This window comes from Polyergus mexicanus, unplaced genomic scaffold (genome assembly GCF_030449975.1).
Source record: "Polyergus mexicanus isolate NDT 795.1 unplaced genomic scaffold, iyPolMexi1.0 SCAF_7, whole genome shotgun sequence".
Lineage (NCBI taxonomy): Eukaryota > Metazoa > Arthropoda > Insecta > Hymenoptera > Formicidae > Polyergus > Polyergus mexicanus.
This window is the reverse complement of record NW_027223327.1, coordinates 1900168-1923719: the sequence shown is the minus strand read 5'-3', so window position 1 is coordinate 1923719 and position 23552 is coordinate 1900168. Positions and strand designations below refer to the sequence as shown.

Sequence of the window (23552 nt, the reverse complement as noted above, 5' to 3'; positions counted from 1 at the left end):
TTATATATATTTTAAGAAACACCATTATTATACAAATTACAAAAGTGCATTTTCCTCTCTCTCTCTCTCGTCTAAGTAATATTAACTATATTTTCTCATTACATTTTCTAAAAAAATTAACCAACAAAAAAAAGACGGCGTATTATTAGTCTGGAATCATTGTGTTACGACATTAACGTACACACATTGCTTTTTATTGCCGAGACACGCAAAGAGATGCGCGTTTTCCTATTAGGAATTAAAACTAGATTTTAAGAGAATCCCTGACCGGTATCTAACATGTACATGGCATCGCGAGGGCGGCTTGTGCGGTTTAAGAACAAAAACCAAATCACCGCTAAACGTTAAAGTGCGCCCCGCAGTTTAATTAGTAGCTCCGGATAGCGGAGAAGTTTCCTTCTGTGTAACCCGCGACAGCAAACATGGTCGTTTAAAGTTAACTGGCTCGCGAAAACTGACTGGCTGGTTTTTTTTTACGAAAGTACATTTTCCGAGTAATCGCGCGTATAGATAAAATTTTACGCTTCAAACTTTCTTTTTCGGTCTGCTGTTCTTTTCACATGAATAATTCTACATAATATATATGACTAAATTTAGTAGAAGGCCCGCATATACAAGGTATGGATTAAGGTTGCACCGGAAATATGAATAATATGCCGACGCTAATGGCATTTTAATAACATATATAACGTACGTTGAAATAACGTAGAAAAATACTGATAATACTGATATTTGTACGTTTCTCTACGAATTTTGAAGCGTATATTGCGCACGCAAAGTAAAATATATTCTCACACAACCAGGGTAGGAAAGCGTAGGAAAATATTTGCTTTTGTTTTACATAATTCTGTTCGCGTAGCTAATATAGAATGCCACTCTGCATACTTGTTTTTTATTTGTACACGGTTTCTCTTCCCTAATTATTATTTAGATATGTAAATAAAAATTTAATTCTCTCTAATATCATAAAAATTATGTAACATCCTTTCAAAAGCTAATTTGGACGACGATTTTATGACATATTCATATTGTTACAAATTGCATATTTCAAAAGAATATACGAGTACTTGAGAAAAGTTCAGTATTACTTTCTCTTGGAAGAAAAATAAATTTTGTTATATCATAAAACGAGAACGTTTAATGCAATTTTGATGGTAAAAAGGTAAATGTCCCGTATTCTTAATATAATTGGTTATTTTCCTTCTTGAATACTAATATGTAGCGTTCCATTTTCCACAATCACCTAAAAGTATTTTTGAAACAAATCACAATTTTGACAAATTTGTGTATTTTTTTTTTTTTTTTAGAGAGATATTATAAAGGTATTTATTTTATTCTATAAAATATAAAGGTTTTAATTTTCTTCTTTTACATTAACAACAAAAATCGCCTTCGCGTGTCGCGTCGTGTGTGTGTGTGTGTGTGTGTGTGTGTATACGGCATATATATATATGTATGTATATATATGGTTGAAACACCGTTGAAAAATATAGAGGACGTTACACATTTGATTGATATACATTACTCTTCACGATTATCTTTCACTTGCGCAATTCTTTTACCTATATCGTCTGTACAACTGCACACAGAATATTTTCATCCACGTTCGATGACATCCTTTTCCTTTTCCTTTTTTTTTATAACCTCAAGCATCAGATAAATCATGAACTTAGTTTTCGAGTGGCCTCCGAAAAGAGATACGCGTGTCGCAGAAATGCGCCAGCTCGTGTTTTCACCGTCCGCTCCAGAAACGGCTGCAGCGTCGATCTTACTTCCCGCTTACGTCCTCTCCTTTGAGAAGATCGGCTCTATTTTCATAATAACGAAATATATCTTTCCCTCAAGAGACGACGTTCTATTCTCACGCGATACGGTCCGTTTCGAAAGTGGGTCGCCCCGGGGCTACGACTCGGGTGTAAAAAGACGAAGGAAGAGGAAGACGCGCAAACACGTACATAACGCGACAGCCTTTGCAGATGTGCATTAAAGTGCAAGACGGGATTCGAGTGCACGCGTCACGTCGGCGGTGATAAATCTCGTCGTTATCTTGGCGCAATTAATGGTCTTCGTTGATGATTTTGATCACGCCCTCGGCCTGAAAAGCAATAATTATTTTGGACCTCAGCTTACGCTCAGTTTGTTGTTGCGTTTCAATAACCGAAAAATATTTTATTTTGCCAATTACCAAATATATACTTGGAGAGATGCCATATCAAAATATCTAGATTTATTATCTCAACTGATTCCGTTTCTGTACCTGCTAATTAAACAACGTGTCATATGTATAAATATATGAATATATTAAGGATATATATTGTAGTAGTAGCTCGGAGAGAATTTTTAAAATAATTTGATCTCTTTTTATTTAATTCATATTAATACTTTTAATTTCTCGTTACAACTTGTAACTTTTTTTTGTGTAAAAGATGGGAAAAATTCTTGTCATTTCGTTTACATCGTTTTCAGCGTCGTATCCGTTGCGATTTAATGTTTAACGAGCATACTGTGACGCTGCTTATGATCTGAATCGAAAATTAGTAAAGAAGAGGCCTTTTTACTGAATCGGCAAAAATTTGTCATCCGGCGTAGCAGCCGCTTATCTCCGTTTAAAGTAAGATTAATGGTCGGCTATTAAATCTTTTCCGGCCGCGCGACCTCACGATTTTCGGGAATGCTATGCGTCGTTAAAGGCATTCGGGCACACCTCACGTTCTCCTTTATGACCGGCGTCTTATTATATCCTTCCGATAGGGATTTCCGTAATGCGGGAAATACGACTCCTGGGACTTGTAACCGCGTTTTGAGATATAAACGTTTTTATATCGATTGTTTGCGCGGCACGCTCGGCTTTTTCCCCGCGTGTTTAAAACGCCGATTTATCCGCGGCGAATCGCGGTATCGCGAATGTAGGCCGAACTCTCACGTAAAATCTCTTCTCTCCTGGCCGCACGTATAAATCTCACCGGACCTTTTAGACAACCGTTGGTCGTTATTTGAACTCGGTGCCTTATTGATTCTCCCAATGTGTGTGTCTGAATTTAACCCCAGCAAATTTACAGTTGAATTGCAGTGGATAAAAAGAGGTATTAATCTCTATCACTCTCCTAAATAAAATCAGTGTATTATCATTGAATAATCACTTTTTTTCAAAAGATAACAATTTAGAATAAATAGGCAGGCTTGAAAAGTTACATCTTGCAAATATCTAGGATTATTATTATTGTACTAATTTTTCAATGAAATTTTACTGACCGTATAATAAATGACGGAGGAGCAAACTGTAAATGTTTTTCACTGAAAATCAATGAAGCACTCGATCATCTTGAAATCTAGTATCAGTGCTATTAATCAGTGCTTTTAATCAATTTTCATTAATTCAATTTAAAAGTACGAGATATGATTTTATTATCGTTTTTTAAAAATGAATTTTTCAACGAGAGATTTTAATCTCGATAAGTCGTTCTTGTTACCGTCTCATATATCACTCTCCAATCTAAGACAAATAACGGTAATTGTTTATTTGGAATTAAAATATCAAAAAGAAGCTACTAAATATAGAATTGGTATATTTTATTATGCAGTAATTAGCGACATGCATGAATATTGATGACCAAATTCGAAAGGATAGCAATTTAAAATACTTCCATCTTGAGAGAGAGAGCCCTCCCCCCGGAATGCATAATTTAAAATCCGAGAGAGAGAGAGAGAGAGTTCTTTTTCCACTAACAATACCTATCTCATTAAAACGTACTACTAATCCTTTAACTATGTGTAGGCAAGGCGCTGAATAAAACATTGATAATCGGATTTCAAGAGAATTTTGCGGAAATGGGCTTTTCTCGTACCAAGAAATTTTTTAAATACGCGACGCATGTATCGATATGCGCGTATCAACTCAAAATTTATATATTGATTATACAGATTCAAGAAAAACTATTCAATATTTATATGGTAGATACGCTATACTGAGTAAAAAGATCTTAATAAACATAGATCGAAAGCTCAATCGTTTTTGAGATATAAACATTTTTGTTTGTTAACATTGACTTACTGGCTCCTACGTGTCGCGATGTTTATTTCAATGTTTATAAACCGCGTTCTGAATATCCTCATTTCACCGGCAATCAGTGAGTTGTCATCACCTGGCAATTGCAAACTTATTTAGCGACTACGTAGTTCGCGATTCTATAAGAAAATGCCAAGCGTGTATGAAAATGAAAGGAGGACGCCTTCTGTAAATATTGAGGTAAAGATTTAGACAGATTATTTTCTTCTCGTGTCACAACGAGACGTAGAAGTCAATAAGTCAATCATTTATATCTCAGAAATGTTGAGTTTTCGACCAATGTGTATATGGTATCAGCAACAAATATTTGTGATAAATTCGCTATCGCGTCGCGATTACATTACAAGATACATTGCATTACACGCGCTTTCGAACATCGCATTATTAAGATTCGCGATATCATTCATCGTTATCCTATTACCCGGACAAAGCCCATGCGATGTAGTATTTATCTCATTAAGCATGTAATGATATTTTCACGCGAGAGCGACGGCGACTTTCGAACGTGTTTACTGTTAAAGGATGCCTTTTGAAAAACTAATTCGCGAATACTTCTCGCGCGCGTTCGCGGCTTCGATTTAATTAGAAACGTGCGTCGAAACTTGTGAAAATTAATTATACGTTTCTCGCACACACATATACACTCTCCGTCGAACGATTAAAAGCTCATTCGAAACGCCCTTTGCAAAGTTCAATAAAAATAGTTCGAGTCTACTCGAACGCGTTAACTGTTTCAATAGCGGGAAAAAAAAAAATAGTTGCAACGCTGCTTTATTTGTCGCTAATTCATTCCAGTAACACACATTGCTTCTTTTGTCCTAGATTAAGATGAAGAAAATACGATGGAAGCGATTCTGTTTTTCCGCTTCTTAATTAATTATTTCAATTATTTAAATGGTGATATATTCGACGGTTCTGTTACTTGTTTAAATTTAAATGCCGTCTAAAATTACAATTTTATTTAAATGCACTTACTTGTCACTCACGTCAATCATCGTGAAGAAAATTATTTCAAATAATGGATAACGCGAAATGTCATATATTTTTTAGAAAACAATAAAAAGATAAAATTATCGAAATTTTCCTATTTTTTCAATGTTCGCATCGCCAACGAAGAAAAGTTTGCTCGACTGAACTTTGTCATTAACAGTCGCGTCTTACCTTAGTCATCGATAACTTTGACCCAAGCGATAATAAGCCAGTTAATAAGGCTCATTAAAATTGAAGAGTCACGACAAGAGGGATTCGCGCGGGATCTAAATGTCTTCAACGTTTCAGCAAAGAGATGTAACGCGAAAGTTAATAGCAAAGTTCGATACTGTAAATTAGCATCCGCATTTTATTATTTCATATTTTATTATGTATATCTATATATTCATTATTATTTATAATCCTGTCGTGTAGAGATCTAAAGACAAATGTAGCCGCCCTCGACTTGTATTGTATTCATCTGTTGCGTGTAAAGGTCTCTTATTCAGGTAAACTTGGCGTAACGCGAATCAAAAAATCACATTTAACATTAAACGCGCGGTCGAATGTTCGATGGTGCGAGTCTTCGGAAAATCGTTAACAATTTCTATTCGCCAAATATAATTCGTCACGTCGCAAACTGCGGAAATATATTCGTTACGGCGAGCAGCTCGGCATTATACAAACGCTGGATTGGGAGTCATTGGAGGTTGGCCGCGGTAAATTGCTACCGGTAATGTCAGTTCTTAACAACGGTCCGCCAGCTGCTAATATCGATCCGTATAACGGGACGAATGCATTTTTCAAGCCTAGACCGCGCGCGCCGCGCGATCGAGTACATCTGTTTACGCCCCCCTCCCCTCCCCTCCCCCCCCCGTACTACGGTGTCGGTCCATGCGTTAATTAAGCCGACATGCATCCTCATTGCGCAAACGGTGGCGACGATTCCCTCCCCGATGTGTAATTCCGCGTCGAATTATATCGCGACATCCCCTTCCGAAGTCCCCCCTTCCCTTTCCTATTTATTTCTCAATTGATAAATCGAAAAGGCAGACTTTACATCCGGAGGGAATATCGAGTTATAAATCGTAGGATCTTTAATATAGCGTGTCAAAAATAAAAAATTCACGTCATTTGAAGAATATAGACAGGCGTAAGTTTTCGAGCGGTGGAGAGAGCGGGGCTATAGTACGTTGCTGAAATTTAATCGAGACACGTTATCGACTACGGTGCGCGTCGATAATTCATCGTAAAATGCGCATTGCATATTTGCCCGATAAATATACCCGGCGCTACATCCTGAGGTCCGCCCTTCCGATTTCCATTCGCCGTTCATCCTGCCGCGAGAGAACGGACTTCCGTATTAACATAAATGCATTACCGGGGGGAGGGGGGGGGGGCGCGCCGGCGACAAGTCCCCGAGTGCTCTGACGAGTGAAAAATCGACGAAGCCGATACGGACGTATCGGACATCGCGAACGTATAGTACGGCCTTGCTGATGTTGGTAGGTTTGTAACGAGGCCAGGGAGGAGAGGACTCGTTCTTCCTTTTGCCTTCGTGAAAGAGGCAGCGCGATCTAATTACGGCAGGAGTAGTAGCGAGTCGCGGAAATTCCCGGAGAAAACTACGGACCTTTCTTCAGCGGGCGAGAGATTGTTGTTGCTAGTGCGATAGTCGGCACCGGAGATGGCTCCATGTACATACATACAGTCTGTCTTTTTCTCTTCCTTTTTCTCTCTTTCTCTCCCGGCGATCTCCCGGCTGGTTGGCTTGGCTTAGCTTGGCTTGGTTTGACTTGGCTGGCATTGGCTGGTGACGATCGATGCCGCTAAGATTCATTCCATTCCGACGACGTAATGAGGATGAATCGGTCGATCCGAGTCTGCGACCCTATATCGAAACTGGATGTATGTACGATGCGACGTATATACGTACAAATGAAGGTGAACGTATGTGGCGACCCGGAGATAAATATCAGGATTGCACTGGGAATTGCAGTTCCTCGTCGTGCATTGCTCCGTTTCCCTTACGCCCTTACTACGACGTGTAAAAAAAGGATACGTTGACGCGAAAAGACGACGAAGGGAATTGTTTAGAATTTAGAATAATTTGCCTGAGATCTCACGTCGATACTTGGCGATTCATATTTTCTTGCGATTCGTCGTCGTATAGACTGTGAATTATATCGAGAGTCAAGTGTCATTCGAGTCGATGACGTTTTTTTCAGAATTATTCTCGTGACGTTTGAATAAATATCGCGCGTGCACAGGGTGCATTCTTTAATTCCTCCGCTTCCGATGAATACGCGCGAAAGCTCGAAAATATTCTTCCGATTCTCTACGATATTTTCTATCCTAACAAATTGCACGTGGGACGCACGCCCTGGAACCGATCTGCAATTACGTACGAATAAATCCGCGTCTAAATCTAGCAGGCGCGAGGAAGACTATAGAGAGTGTCGATGTACATACATATTTTTCTCTTTCCCTTTGCACTCGATATGGGGCGCAGATGGGGCAGCGTGCCAGAGCGAGGAGACTGAAGTAAAGAGGATTGAAACGGTGGAAAAGGAGAGCGGCGAAGGGAGTGAAAAGAAAGAGAGAGAGAGAGAGAGAGAGAGTGAAAATGAGATAGTGGTTGGTAGTGAAAGAGAGGTCGAGTTATTGGAGAGAAAAGGGAAGAAAAGGTGAGACGGTGCGTGTATGAGAGAGAGAGAAAGAGTCAGACATGAGAGGGAGTGGAGAAAGAGAGACCAGGAAGAGGGATGAAGAGATGGCAGTGGAAGGGGTGGAGGGTGAGGAGGAGGAGGAGGAGGAGGAGGTGATGGCGGTGGAGAGAGGGGTAGATTTGACCCTGCTTGTGCACCTGGATAGGAGGCTGTAATCAATACCACAGAAAGCGCGCGCTGCGCCAGGCTCACCCCTTATCCGTCCGCCTACCGATACCTGAATAAACGGCCATGTAGAGGCCCGTCCGTCTACTTTTCTTTCATTCTTCCGCTCAATACGCAGCAAATACGTACTGTGTCCGATTCACATTTGAGTTCCTTTTTCGACCTGATATATGACACGAGGTCATCTGACATTACCGTTGTATACCGCATTCATCGACTTTTCTGTCCTCCCCCTTCGGAGCAATGACAGGTCAAGGGATAGCAGTAGCTGTATCGTTTTCTTCCTATTACTATTTATAACCGTACTTGGTTTTAATATTTTTTTTTATTGATATGTGTGAAAAATTGACGATGATTTTTGCAGAAGAGAAGAATAATATAATATCATCTAAACAAAATTCTCAAAAGAAAAATTTTTATACATTCATAAAATATGTGAACCAGATCAAACTATGGAAGTTTAATTTATCGATAATGAACTTGATATCATTAAAGATCATTTGCGCGTAATATACGTATTTAATTGATAGTCCTTTGTATTGTATATAAGATGATTTTTATTTCCGTTCTTACATTTTATTTATTTTTTTTTATTACTATAAGTTCTTGCCTGAAACAAGATTGCATAGTTTGTTGATGAATTTATAATCCATTATAAATGTTATAATTATTCCACGTAGTAAGATTCTGTGATTAACTCGGCGCCGATTTCTCCTTAAGGAAAATTTTGATTACATAGTATCTCTTCTCCTTTTTAATTTTTCAGTATCCAATATTAAACATTCCGCTAACTAAGTCGTAAATTAAAATTCTTTTTAATTAAAGTTCACTTAAAATTAACCAAAGAATAAGGTTTTGTTATTCATTAGCAACTTGGGAACTAGGTTCGCGAAATGCTCTTCAATTTTATTCGCCCATAATTTTATGATGATAGATGTTTCCAGATTTTTGTTACATAAAAAACAAATTGTATTCAGATTAAGTCAAAACTTTTCACTACGCATGAAAACACAACGAATGTTCGCTTTTCTTTCTTCGATTTGTTTTCCTCGCGATTTGCACAAAAAGAAATCGACGAACAAATTACGCGAAATATTTCGCATTTTTCTCGATAACTTGCATCCTGTCGCAATTCTTCCCAAATTGCGGTTCGGCGAAAATATACTATTTTAAAATAGCCTCTTCTTTTTTCAAGCAAATTCGGGGAAATTTTCGCAGCCTTAATGCATCATTCGGTTCTTTTTCGCGATAAATAATATATATCATTTTACGTAGGGTTAACAAAAAAAAAGAAAATAAATAACGAGATATCTGAAGTTTGACATATCGGTATCTTTATTCGCATACAAAATCGGCGAATAAAAATTTATTGGAAAAACACAAAAATATCGAAAGAGTTTTGCAGTTTCTTCAGAATAACTAGAACGCAGAAATATTTTGGTACGAGAGCATCTCTCGAAATTGTGAATATATAAAGCGGAACCAGTCTGATCTTTCTCGTGTCATTTACTTTTAAAGAATAAAGTTCTCGCAAGAACACGCGAACTTTCTTGCACGCACACGCGAGTGGCCGTAACAAATCAGCGAGTCCTTAGACAAATTGAAAGGTTTAGCGAGACTCGACAGCAAGTAGGAATAGGGTAATCGTCCCGAGATCAAGCCGAGATTAAACCGCAGGCGGTCTAATTGCGAGCGGGCTCTCCCTTCGGTAATCGGCGCGATGGGTATGTCACATTACACGTGTAGAGATAATGCATCGTCCATGCAAATTCGCGTCTTGCGTGCCCAACGTTTATCCCTCATCGGCGTCATTCTCCATCGCGCGCGAGCCTCGAAAATGTATGTATACTCGAGACGGCGATTAACGAGGGACCTCGTATCATCGATTTTAATTAGTCCATAATTATGTCCATAATAGGCAACCCTGACGACACTCTTATCCACTATATTTGCCATTTTTTCGCAAAGATTTTAGCGATTCTTATTATATAATTATTAGCCTTTCGTTAACGACTGGATTTCCAGGCGTTTATGGCAAACGATTTGAAAATCCTCGGTATTTCAAGATATACGTACTTGACATTTCAATTAAAAGTCGAAGGCTCTCAAATCTGCTACCTCATGCATCTCTTATGAAATTTTACTTCTTAACATCATTTTTTTTTTCTTATTTTCGATCAACCAATCAGCTTATTTTAACAAGCCATTCTCCATCAAACAAATAGTAATATAAATAACAGAAAAATATATCAAGTTTTTTATTGGTATAAATTTAATTTTGATTTTATATTGCTAAGATAGAAAATTAGTTTATAATGTCATCGATTCGCACCTAGTTTTAATATATTTAGAATACTTACGTTGTGCGAGGAAAATGACACTCGTCTCGTTTGGTAAGGGAGATGATGGCGTAAACTGCAATGTCATTGGAAAGTATGAAAACGAAATTTATACTGTCGATAATTTATTTCTGATTATAGGTACAATATACATCATAGGCTAGACGAAACACTTATTAGGTATATTAGCCTATCTATAAATGGTACGTGGTGTGAACGTAACACACAACGAGTTAGGAATGTAAAATGGATAGAAACTCATTACATACCGTCGCGTGCAACGCGGTGTATCGCGAAGAAACGTAAAGTCGACCGATGGATGCGAGGATGATCTCGTTCTTTTAATCGTGTGTCTCGTCCTGCGCATTAATTAAGGAAGGGATTTCCACGCAATTTCGCCAATTGTGTCCGTATGTTTGTCCCTTATTTATGCACGCGTTAGTATATACGTACGCAGGTGTATAAACGACACCTGTTTTATTTATTTAACATCATTGTCGCAACATATCTTATCACTCTGTCTCCTTATTCGGCATAAATTTTAACTACTTACTCTCGCACGAATGAAAGAGATGATCGAAGTATAATTCGATATAATATTTACACGGCCATTTATTAAGTAACGCGTCCAACAAACGGAACTGACGGTACGCCGATATGCGACCCGATGTTTCGGTGACTTCGCGCGACAAGGTTTAGAGGACGTAACATCATGAACAGTCGCTCCATAGCTCGTACATAGGAGACGCAGAGCTCGAGAGAGCATAAGAAATTGCTGAAGAAACAGTGTTTGTTTAATCGCAGCTTCTCGCTTTCGAATTTACTCTCTATCTCGATTATATACTTGGTATAAAAGATAAATGAAATTATCTCTTACAGTTGACAATTGAATTATTTCTCCTCGTGTCATGTATTATCAATTTAACGTCAAGATAATTTTGTATGAAATTAGCATTTATACATTTATTAGATTAATTATTAAATATTTATTTAAAGAGAATAAAAAATTTTTTAAGACGTTATGAAAGTATACGCGCGATTTTCGTAGATTTACTTCGTTTAAACTTGTGAAACCGCATTCATCACATTGTATACGTAGCAATGTTCGAATTTTTACTGAGACTGTATGCGATTCATTATCGGCACTTTATCGAATTCGTTTCATCATTCGAGGGTCGATTCAACTAATTTCATAAATTCGCGATCCTATGGTGCTTCTCTACAATTAACGGACGCGAACGATCGCATCTAAAATTCAAATCTGCATAACCAAGTATCCGTCGAGAGAGATTCTCTCTCCTTTTCTCTGCCATTTCACCAGATCAGATCGCAAATCGAATCGTACCGCATTTCTTCGCGCTACTGATCGCGCCCATATCGGCCGATGGCCCGATCTTCTCGATATTACCCCCTCGCATTGGGGTTCATCGAGGGACGTGGGAGGGCGACCTTGACGGGAGGGAATCTCCGATTGAGATTGCGAACGTCGAATCTGCGAAAGTTTTTTTTTTTTTTTTTTTTTCGAAACTTTCGCACGAACAGTTCCCATTCGTACACGCCTCTCCTCATATCAGTGAGTGGATTCGCTTTGATTCGACTTCCTTTTATCCTTCTTTTCATACTTTCTCTTCTTTACTACGAGCTTTTGTGATTTTCTTTTCTCCCTCTCTCTCTCTCCCTCTGTCTTCTGTCTTTTATGTATCACCGAAGGCCGATTTGGGAAAGAGAGAGAGCCTTAAAGTTTCCTCGCCACTCCGACACTTCCGATCGATTTCCCCCGATGCGAGACAAACCGCGCTTTTTCGTACGCCACGTTTTTTCCGCTTACTTACATATTCACAGCTTTAACTTCGAGATTCCGTCTCCTTTTCGCGAGAGAGATCGCTAAATACAGACGAAGCTATTCTCCTTCGGACCGAATCGATCACGCTTGGACGCGGCATCTTGGCCGGAAGATCTTGTTTCTGATATTGACATATTTACAATGTATATATATATATATGTGTGTGTGTGTGTGTGTGTGTATGAAGTTTTAGAATGAATTATTCTAGTCGCACGTGATTGTTGATACCTTCAACGATAGCATATCGAAATATTGTGTTGCGCGAAGATGTGGCGCGCATTATTCAGGAAGGAATCAGTCCCTCTCTCTCGACATTTGCGATACTTTTCATTGTTAATTTATTCGACAACTCAGAATTATCGATTGATTCCTCTCTCTATAAGGCGATCCACATATATCTTTTGTTTGGATTCGCGGAATCGAAACGCAAAAGTCAAGTCTCAACTAAGCGCTAAGAGTGATCCTTCGAGTTACGACAAACAGTTATTATAAATTTTATTGTGCCAGAAAAATTAACCGTTCGTTAATTAAGTGTCTCGGGTTACTTAGCAGCTTAATATTATGTTTAGTGTCTTTCAAGAATTTGTAAAATTTCACATATCCCTTTGCCGTAACTCGGGCTGCATCGATTTCGGTAGCTGATATACAACTTTCGCTCTTCGATCGCGAGGATGCCTCGAAGACATTTCACGCAGACATAAATGCCAACAGAAAAGTTTGTCGACTCGATATTCGAAACGGTAACGATTGTATCGGAAGTGGTCGCTTGGAGGAAGCGAGTCCTCGAATATTGCAGAAGCGTTGCACGCGTTCGTAGAGGACTTTTAGATGCATCCCGGGAAGGATATGCGATTCATCCGCGTGTGATCTCCGCGGACAGATGCGCACGGGGATGATAGGAAGAAGACAGTAAGGGAGAAAAAAAGCGGAAAGCGTATATGTCGTAATTATCGCGCGACAACGCCGCGCGTGTTCGTTGCGCGGATCGTTAAAGAAAGAACAATTCACTCCCGTTCGCGTTCGACTTGAAAGGTTAATGAGAGTGTTCGCGGGTCGAGCGGCAAATCGAATATCGGAAAAGTCATCACGCGCGCTCGATTCTGTTCGTACATAACGTATGTACCCTCGTGCACCCTCGCGGAACGAGCGGAGGGACGCGGAATATTTTAAGATTACGTTAAAACTATCCGATTTGGCGCGTGGCCATCTTCGCGGCGATCTCGCGTGAGATTTACGAGCGTAATTAGCACAGGCACACTCTGTCATCCACATTGGCAAATCCAGAGACTCTCTTTTCTCTCTGTCTCTTCGAGATTCATTTTTTTCTCAATATTTTCACAATTTCACGTATCACACCTGACAAAGACTGTAAAGTACAAAATATGTAAACGATAATTATAATAGAGGTTCGAAATTTTTTTTTTTTTTTTTCACCTTGATTTCAACGTCTTCGAAAGGTTTTCTAAATCGAGGAAAGATGTTCTTCACGCACACGCATATAAATTCGCGGCGTATGCACTGCCCGTTGGCTTAGAGAACAAGAAATTCTTCTTCACATTGACTAGACAGTAACGTTACAATGATAACAAGTTGCATGTATTAAGGTGACATGGTGGAGTATGCGCGCGCGATGTTGGTAGCAACACGTTCAAGCATTATGGCTCGATTTAACGAACTACCGGCGGGCGTCTTATGTAATGTATTTGCGACGTCGCGACGTGCTCGGTCGAGCTCGTTTATGATGTCTAAATGTGACACACTAAATTCCGACGCTACTTACCTTGACTCTAATATCGCGTTCACCGTTACGGTGCAGTTAGTCAAGGTTGTACACACACGCGCAGGCAAACATGTACACGCGTATCGTATAAAATGAATCGTGATACAATGGTAAACGCGATAACGCGATCGTCGTGTATTGTCGAGACCAACTAAACAACTAAACAAACTTCTTTTTAAGTACATATTTACATACGAGAGAAGTAGTCCGCATCGTCAATCGGTTGTTAACGTTAACCGATGAGAGCGATTCCGACGAAGATGGTCTGTGTGCTTCGCGCTTATACCAGATATAATTCCATATATATATATATATATATATTTTTTTTTTATCTCATTCAGAGGAATTGTGAACGATGATGAAAACGAAAAATTCCTGCGACCGTTTCTAAGTTATCAATAAAAATATATAATAAAATATATATAATAATGCATATACTTCAAAAGCTATCGCATTGTAGGACATTTCATATTGTGTTTTATAGCTAATCGAATAGCTAAAAATATTTCTTAAATCATGTCGCCAAAATTATCGGAATCATGCCCTCGCTCACACTCTGACGAATTTCATTCATATCAGATGTAACGCGCTGAGAAGTGCAGATTGTTTGTATATCAATACACCGCGCTGTTGATTCAATTATCGAAATTAGGCGGAGGGGCTGCATCGCGTTCGGTTTCCATCGCTTTGCGTGCGCATAATTATTACGCGAATATTGTAGACAACTGAATATCATTAAACGATAACCATTCCATTATTCGTCATCAATTCCGCTATTACGAACCAATCATTAGAAATGCGTAAGAGTAAATTGTGCTACGCGAAATATTCGTATTTGTCTCTTCCTGCGCGTTTCATTCGATAAAAGTCGGATATTTCCAGCGAAAGATTTCGATTGACATGTAATCCATGTTTCTTAATTTTGGGTGTCCTATAATTAATGGTATAAAACTGAGAAGGTAATGATTCTCTCTCTCTCACACACACACACATACACACACATATACATACACAAATGAAAAATGTATAATACTATCTGTTAAGACTTCTTTTTAAGAAAATAGACTTTGCAGAATAAATATTATGCTTTTTTACGTTTGAATAACTTCTGATAATCTTGTTTTGTACATCATGGATTTATTTTGCAAAAATTTTACATATATGCTGTATCTTTTTAGACATATTAAATTATATACAATATATAAAAAAATACTAAATATATCTAAAACTGCTAAATATTAAAGAGATTATAAAATATATATATAAAAACATTTTTTTTTTAAATAAAATTTATTTTGAATTTTATGCTTTTATGCTTGTTTTTTTCAATAGTATAAATTATTTTAAATTATAATTATTAGTAAATGGAATATTGACTTTATATTTTATTAATAATCACTACCGGAACGAACTCAAATGTATGTGACACGAAAAAAGTCATTAGAGTTCATTCAAATTTAAAAAAGCATGGATGTCTGTTATTAATTCTCTAAATTTTAAAGTCGATTTTCCATAAAACACAATTTTTTTTTTTTACATAAAAAATTTAATTTTTGTACTTATTTTTCACATGGAATCATTACCTTTCGGTTGTTCCCATCAATTACAAAATACTCCATGCATTATATTAGTCTCATGTTGCGCGTGAAATCGATTATGCAAATGTGAGAAATGGATGCTTCTCATTATACTTGATCGTAGGGGGTAATAGTTAAGAGTCAGTTTTAACAAAATGATGTTAACGAAGTGTCCTTGTCTTCGAGATTGCTAACGATATGGATTTCAAAACAAACATGAAGAAAGAGTATCGTTAATTTCTCGCGTGTTTTCGAAGAGCGACACGAATCGTCGTCGTCGCCGTCGTCATACATCGTATATGATGCATCAACTTTTTATAAATCGTCACGTATAGAAACCCCTTTATCGTGTGCACGCATCGCACCGCATACTAATTCGCGCCGCGACAAACGAAAGTGGCTTATCGCGCCCTTTTTTTCGTTTCTTTCTTCATTTCCCTTTCTTTTTTTTTTTTTTTATTTCATTAGTCAGATTTTCGAATCAAAAAATATTCACGTCCGAACGTAATTATTGAAAACTTGACAAAGCTCAACCGAATGTAAAGAGGTCAGTCAATCGATTCTATTGTGACGACAATGACCGGAAACACAAGAGTATTCTGATGGATATGATTAAATGGTATACTGTAATATTCAGTGCAACAATCGATACGTCGACCTGTCAAACATTACTTTAAAAATCTTTAATTTGTGCTTTCAGGATATCGGCGAAATAAAATCGGTATATTAATTGCGAAATGACGAACGTTGCTACATATTACAGTGAATCGAGATGATTGATAGAAAATAAAAAAGATAAAAACCATGTTTTCGGATTATTTCGTTCGCATCAGTTCTGGCCCCATATTCTTCAAAAATATCGCATACGATATATTGTCATTGCGCAGCTATTTTCCGATACTTTCAATGTTTTTCGAGAATATGGCCCCTGTAGCTTTAACGCGGCGCGAGAAACGTTGCTATTATCTTGACTCGAAAGAAAACAATTGAAAGTAGAAGAGATATTAAGAATAACAAAATAGAGATATCGCATTAATATAGGAGCGATTGGATCTGTCGAATAATGGCGTTTGGCATTTCGTCTATTGTTCTTTTCGCTAGTTTTGTTACTCGCGTATGACAGTTGGTTTCGGAAAACGCATAATCGGGCTTCTCCCTTCCTCAATATTGACTCGTCATTCGGGTAAATCTCCTTCGTTGGATCGGCCATGCATCGTTGATACCGAAGGAGGGGAAGAGGTGAAATAACGAAATCGCGGCACGCGCACGCTTCTTTTATTTGCGTATCTCGCTATCCGAATGAAAACCACCCGCTCTCCGAGCGCGTCTATCGCGTCTCTCCACGTTAGCTGTTACACGATTACTCGTTTTCCTTTTTTTTTTTCTCCGGCGCTCTCGCGTTCTTTCTCCTTTCGTTCGTCCGTTTTGCGTGCGCTCCGAGTCGCAGTTCGACAGGCTCAACAGCCTCTCTCGGTATTAATGCAGGCCTCGCAGCAGTGCAGAATCCACAGAGCGCGGTTGTCGCTGAATACTAATGCCCATCGCGACTAGCGCGCGCGCGCGATTCAATCCGCTTTTTGATTCAACTATTTAGCTTGTAAATTAAAACCAAGCGCGTCGACCGTGCGCGACCGGCTGTGTAAAAATTCACCGAGGCTGCTCGCGACTTTTTCGACGCGCGAAATTGCATTTTGACCGATAGGTAGGTAGAGACAGGTAGGACATGTACGCTCTCTCGTGTACGTGCCCGCGGGTCCGCTTTGGCAGTCCCATTCCGTGTTCCAGTGCTGGTATAAAGTTTTACCTTACAAATCCTAAACTTCTAAACGGACATACATAGATTCATCCGTTCGTGGAAGGGCGGGTAAAAACGAAACGTTTAATCCGCAACCGCGTATAGCTCGCGTCCGAATTATAAAAAATAAAGGGAAAAAAAAAATCGACACGGGTCCACCTGCGGATATTTCGCGCCGCGGGAGAACTCGACGGCCGTAAATATATATCAGTTTTTATCTCTCGATCAGGTAGAAAAGCTAATGCATACGACATTGCCCCAAAACGCGGTTCCTTTGATATTTTTTCTCTCGCGAGAGAAAAATGCTCTCGCGTCGAATTAGAGTTGCCTATCTTAAATAACCGGAAAGTACGCTTGTAATGGAAAAGAGATGAGAGGCTGTGTCTTCTCATTTACCTCTCTCTCTCTCTCTCTCTCTCTCTCTCACACTCTCTCTCTTTCTGAATAGACGATGATTGTCTTTACTGGTTTTCACGGTTTCAGTTATTTCTCGGTTATCTTCGGACAATGCTTCGTTCGCGCAACGACGTCGTTCGCTGCGAGGGAGCGAATGAGAGTTCGGCTTTGTAACGCGATTCTAATTCGCGATGATAACGATCTTGTAACCGGAGCTACAAGTTATACCGACGTTTAGTTTGCGCGCTTAATGAGCGGCGCGCTCTTCGGAGAGGTCAATGCTGCGCGTGGACGCTTCCCAAGTATCTAACGTAAATGGTTGACGTAAGCGGCAAATTAAGTCAGAGCAATTCTATTTCTTCATTCTTATTGCGTTCATTCGACAAAATGCGTTTTATTATTATGCTCACGAACTCGAGAGCACCTTTTGGAAAATGGACGCATTAAGCTTTATTCGATTCGCGTATCGTTGTCTTTGTAAACGTGAGAGATACCGATTAATTCGCGCTTTATCCTCTGCTTGCGCCAAAGAATAAAGGTGTCGTTGAAAGGTTTTTTTTTTTTTTTTTAATGCTTCAATGAAAGTTTCTATATGACACAGTAACTGCGTGAAAAAAATCTTTGTGATTAAAACAAAATACTCGAATAAAAAAATTGTTATTGTTCATTCAAGTTTAATTATAATCGTGTGGAGCCATTTGCATTTTCTGAAGCTACTTGCAATTATTCCATTCACGTCCTTCGACTACTAGAAATTGCGCGGCTCAATAATCCGTGAAGATAGGTCAGCGGAATAACAGTTAGAAATGAGAAACAATAACGCTTAGCTCGAGTAGGGGATAAGCTCGTTGACGTAATACGAGAAAAAATGCCGCTCATTTTTAATTAAAGCCAGCTGCACGTAGCTACGCGAAGAGAACTGCGCTCCCCCGGAAAAGCGAAGGGAAGGGAAGGGAAAGGAAGGGAAGGGAAGGGAAGGGAAGGGAAAGGAAGGGAAGGGAAGGGAAGGGAAAAACGAGCACGTCCGTCTGACCGAGCGCGAGCGCATGGAGAGTCTCGCTTGCCGGTCACGAATCCGGCATTCTCTATGTCGGATGCTATTATAGTAAAGAATAAAAGTGGATGGAAATACCAGGGAACGACGATAGGCGCGCGTTGCACGCAAACCTCCGAATATTGCACTGCATCGTGTTCACTTCCGAGTCTTTCTCCTTCCCTTCCTTCCTCCCTTCCTCTCCCCGACAGAACATCCTCTTCACTGTTGAAAATTTATCGAAGAATACATGGTGTTCTATAACGGAAATATAGCCGGCTGACGATCTTGAATTATTACAATACCTCGCAATCATGTCCGTGCATAAATCAAACCGATTATTTCGCGTAGAAAATTCGAGGAACTCCGATAAGAGCCTTTAACCTTTCCTTCGCGCTATGAAAGACATTACAGTACACTTTAGATCAAAAGTGTATAACTGCACTATGGCATTTTTCTTTTGATTCTGCTGTTGCGAAAGATAAAAAAAAAAAAACCTAATCCATCAACGCGGCTTTATTTTCCCGTGCACATTCACATGATGCAATTTCATACCTCGAATAAGCCTTAATACATCGACCCTCTCCCTTTTTCTGACTACTATCTGTGATATAGTTTTCATCCTGATGAAACATCGAATTAACGCCGATCGGCTTATGCGATCGACCGCGTGTTAATCCAATGCTCGCACGAGGCATAGAGCGGATTAATGTGTGCGTGTGTGTACGCGTGACAGCACGAATGAGAGAAGCAACGAGAGCGTACATCCGCTTGGAGACATTATGCGGTGTACCTCGCGTTTAACCTGATAAATGAAGGCAGATCGGCGAGCGTCGTTGCGGTCCACCGCCCCCTTCTCTCTCTTTCTTTCTCTCTCTCTCTCTATTTGTCTATCTATCTTTCTATTCTCTCGTTCCCTGACCGCGCTTTTTTCCAGTCCGGGACCACTTGATTTTCCTTAGTCGGGAGAAAGAATGAAATGGCGAACAGCCGCGGACAGGAAGAAAAGTCCACTAAACGTCTACCCCCGAAGGATCGCTCTTTTTGTCCGGGAAATAAGGAAGGGGGGGGGGGGAGGGGAAAGGGCGACAGCATCTTGATTATCCGGTCAACGACGACGACAAGAGGCATGGTTCTTACGCGTAGTCGGAATCACTATATTACCACTGGTAGCTGGAAACTTTTTTTTTTAATCACGTTCTTCCGTCGCGGATATTGCTCGTCTCTCGCGTTCGCGCACGCGCTTTCCACCGGCACATGTTTCCCCGTATTTCCCTTTTCATTCATTATTCATATGTTCCGTCTGCTTTTATTCCGCATTTTTAGTTCGCATTCGCGATAGCTCCGAATTTTATTAATCCGTTACGAGAGCGCAACATCGTCGACGGGGTGGCGAGACGCGATCGTACTGAATTATACGCCGTCCTCGATAAGAACTTCCTAAACGTGTTTTAAACCGATTACCGAATCGACTATAATAGTCGCGTCTCGATCAATCAAGGAACAAGAATATTTAAACCCTTTATTCATTTCCAACGTTAAAAAAATTGATAGTATAAAAAAAAAAAAAAAAAATTCTATTAATTTTTGAAAAATCAAATTGTTTTTTGGATAAAATCATCTTTAAAACATTATGCATTTCAACGAGACACGGAGATAAATTCATAGGATATGTCGATTTTTAACACAATTTTTCAAACTGTACTTTTATCAATCTCAAACATAGATAAAGATATATGTAAATGCGAGTGAAAAATCATGCAAATTTCTTTCCTCAATATTTAAGAATAATTTAGAATCGAGAGAAGAGGATCCGAGAAAGATATATAATAAGCAAAAATTTCCGTGGAACGTCTTTCACGTGTTTCGTTGAAGAACGACGAAGTACGTTGGCAGCGTAAGAAACGAATGGGACAGCAACAGTGCGAGCGAGAATTATGGATCGCGCTGCGGGGGGGGGGGGTGTTGCACAAAATTTGATATTATATTTGAAGTTCCTGATACGACTGCCTGGCAAAGACGAATGGGCGGTCGCTTGAAAAGAGCAAATTGCGAGAGCTAATTGAATCGGATGCGTCTCGCGTATTCCTCGCACGGGCTTGATCGATTAGGACGATGCTCTCGTTGCTCTTCATCAACATTTGCGCTTGCGCGTCTGCTAATTGCAGAAATTGCGCGCACGGTCAATTCTTCTTAATTATTCTCCCCTTCTATAGAAATCTCCCCTACCGAAGAGTAGGAAAATAAATTTCATTTTTTTTTCCAACACTGTACTACATACTTGTTATGAAAAATAATATAAAATGCGAATATTATAAAGAGAAAGTGAAGGATTCTGCATATTTGAATGAATAGGATTTCATTTTAATTCCACGTTGTATAGTATTATTTTCAACCCTTTTCTTCTCTGCTTCCGACTGCTTCATATATGTGTGTGCTACTTTTTTTATAAGATATTTTTATTAATTCCAATGTAGAAAGAAGTCTCACGTGTGTTGATGAAATTTAATTTACTTTATGATAGAAATATCAGTCAAATGTCTCTTGAAATCTCGCACGAACAATGAATTTTACATTGCTTTAGAAATATTTCTCTGAATCGTATAATTCTATCAATATTAAAAAATTTGTCGAAGAAGATTTCTTTACGCAATTCCCCGCTGCATAAATATTCTCTTGCTTTGTAATGTAAAAAATTCTGTTTCCCCTCGAACTTTTACAACGCATCGGAGATAACGCGCGCGATTGGATTTAATGCAAATATCGTCGTACACTGCGCGAATGTCGCTTTGTTGTCTCTTGATGACAATTGTCGGTATAGAAATGTTAATTGCTGTTGAATTTCACAATATCCGACTAGTGTGTTTCACTAGTAAGCTAATTTCACCGCTTTAAATAAGCGTCGACGACGTTCCGCGAGTGTGAAGAAGTACGATTGCTTGTTATCGAAATACAAAACTAAAGAATAATAAAATAAAAATTATGCTATTTACCGATTTCGATGGAGAATCGTGCGAACTCTTATCGCGCGTCGCGATTAGATACGAGAGATGCCACGGAGGACGCGCTGTGCGAAACATAAAAAGAAACAAGAGGGAAGTGTCGAGAGACACGTGCGATTCGATTGCGCGATAATCGCTTCCGCAATATCCGCCGATCGCGGCGATAGAGACTCGAGATTTTACCGCTCATTCGTCGCCGGAAGTGTGGCGATGTCAATATTGGAACATGAGAATTGCGAGGATCGCACAAAAGGCTCTTGTGTGTATGGTCGTGGAAGAATATATGACGGTATACACATCGGTTGTTGCGTCGGTCGTTGATGGCCATTCAGTTGCAAGGATTCCAAAGCGTATACCGGTCAAAGCCGCCGTTGCGTGGCAACCGTTCTTCTCTTCCTCGATGCACCCGTCGTCGTCGAGCCTCGCCGATCGGAAAGCGAGTCGACAGACGCTCCTCGAATCTGTTCGAATTAATCGCGAAGAAAGCCAAGTATTCGCGACGCGTACCTTCTCGTTGTCCCTTTTCGCCATCTCCATTCGCGCGTTCGATCTTTCGCCATCTCTCTTTGTGTGTGTGTGTGTGTGTGTGTACATGTTTCCCATCCCCGGAAGATTCATTTCTTTCTCGAACCGGAGATATTTGTTGTCGCACTTGGAGAGCCGATTGTTTCGAGAGTCTTTCTGAATTGGGAAAGATCGGAATTCGAAGATCTTTGATGAAATGCAAATGAATGGGGAAAGTCATGTTTTGCAGCGAGGACTTTAGAGAGGATTGTTATTTAAAAAGTCCGATTATTTAAATAAAAATATTTAAATGAGAAGTGAAAACGCCCGCGATTTCTACGCGATATCCCGGACATCATATTCTCTCGTTTGCGTATTTTAACTACCCTTTGTGCAATTTCGCCGATGTTTAAACTACGGCTTTATTCGTCGAATAAACGTACTCCCCTTTTCTCTGTAACGTGAAACTGTATGAGCTCACTCGCGAATAAGCAGCGCCCGTCGTTAATAAAATCGACCGTACGTCGTTGCCCGTGTATTACGTTTTCGTAATCGTGACGCATTTGTGCGCGTATTCTCTTACGCGTGTATTATTATCGTATCATGTATATTCGCGATCCCGGATCGCGTGGCCTGTGCGAAGCCGCTGTTAAAAGCGTCGTCGCAATGCTCGGTCGCACCGTTCCTTCCGGGCGCGTTGTCGTCGTTCCGAAAGAGTCATCGTTCCGGTGCACAGTCAAAAGCATCCTCGTCGGATGCGCCTCGTCGCACCATCCTATCTAGCCATGGCATTCATGACACTTGGGCAATTTCCGCGCGACCCGTGTGACGAAAATACTTCTCTTTCTCTCTCTCTCTCTCTTCTTCTTTTACACAGCGCGCACATAAATGCACACACACACACACACACACACATACATACTCACACACATTCCCATTCGCTCTAAAGTGCTCTCCGACTTCTTCCTTCGAAAATGCGCGATGGAATGGAGCAATTAGTAAAGCAGCAGACACAGGCAGAGTAGAAGAGAGTACAGCCTCGGTTGCTTGGCCTGACCGCCGTGCTGCATTGCCGCGGGATACTCTCCTGAAACAGAGGGCAACACTTAAATTTTCTGAAGAACCGTCACGCCTGGCATTTATCCATCCGTTCGCGTTTTCTTCCCCTCGTCCCCTCCCCGCCCAACCATTGTTCTTTCCGTCGCGTGACTGAAATGAAACGCCGTCGATTGCAATTTGGCTAATTATTTTCCCGTCCGCGTAATTGTGGTTTTGTAAGATGCATAATCTTTTTCAAAAGACAGAATTCGCCAATTTTAGATGAGGCGTATAGATATGTGTATGGACCAGCAGA

General features: G+C 39.8%; 2 protein-coding genes across 7 annotated transcripts in view; one reads left to right on the top strand and one right to left on the bottom strand.

The window, feature by feature from the left end:
- Nucleotides 1–23552, bottom strand: part of LOC138934453 (neurotrimin) — a 315283-nt gene that overhangs the window by 13014 nt on the left and 278717 nt on the right. For 3 of the 5 annotated variants that reach the window (XM_070298197.1, XM_070298199.1, XM_070298200.1), the window contains one exon: nt 15295–23285. In XM_070298197.1, coding sequence (XP_070154298.1) covers nt 23194–23285 — 92 coding nt within the window. In that variant the 3' untranslated portion in view covers nt 15295–23193. Of the gene's footprint in view, nt 1–15294; nt 23286–23552 lie in introns of those variants that run through there. The other 2 variants (XR_011447131.1, XM_070298198.1) reach the window with 2 other exon arrangements.
- Nucleotides 1–23552, top strand: part of LOC138934452 (uncharacterized) — a 159732-nt gene that overhangs the window by 17236 nt on the left and 118944 nt on the right. The window lies entirely within an intron of this gene.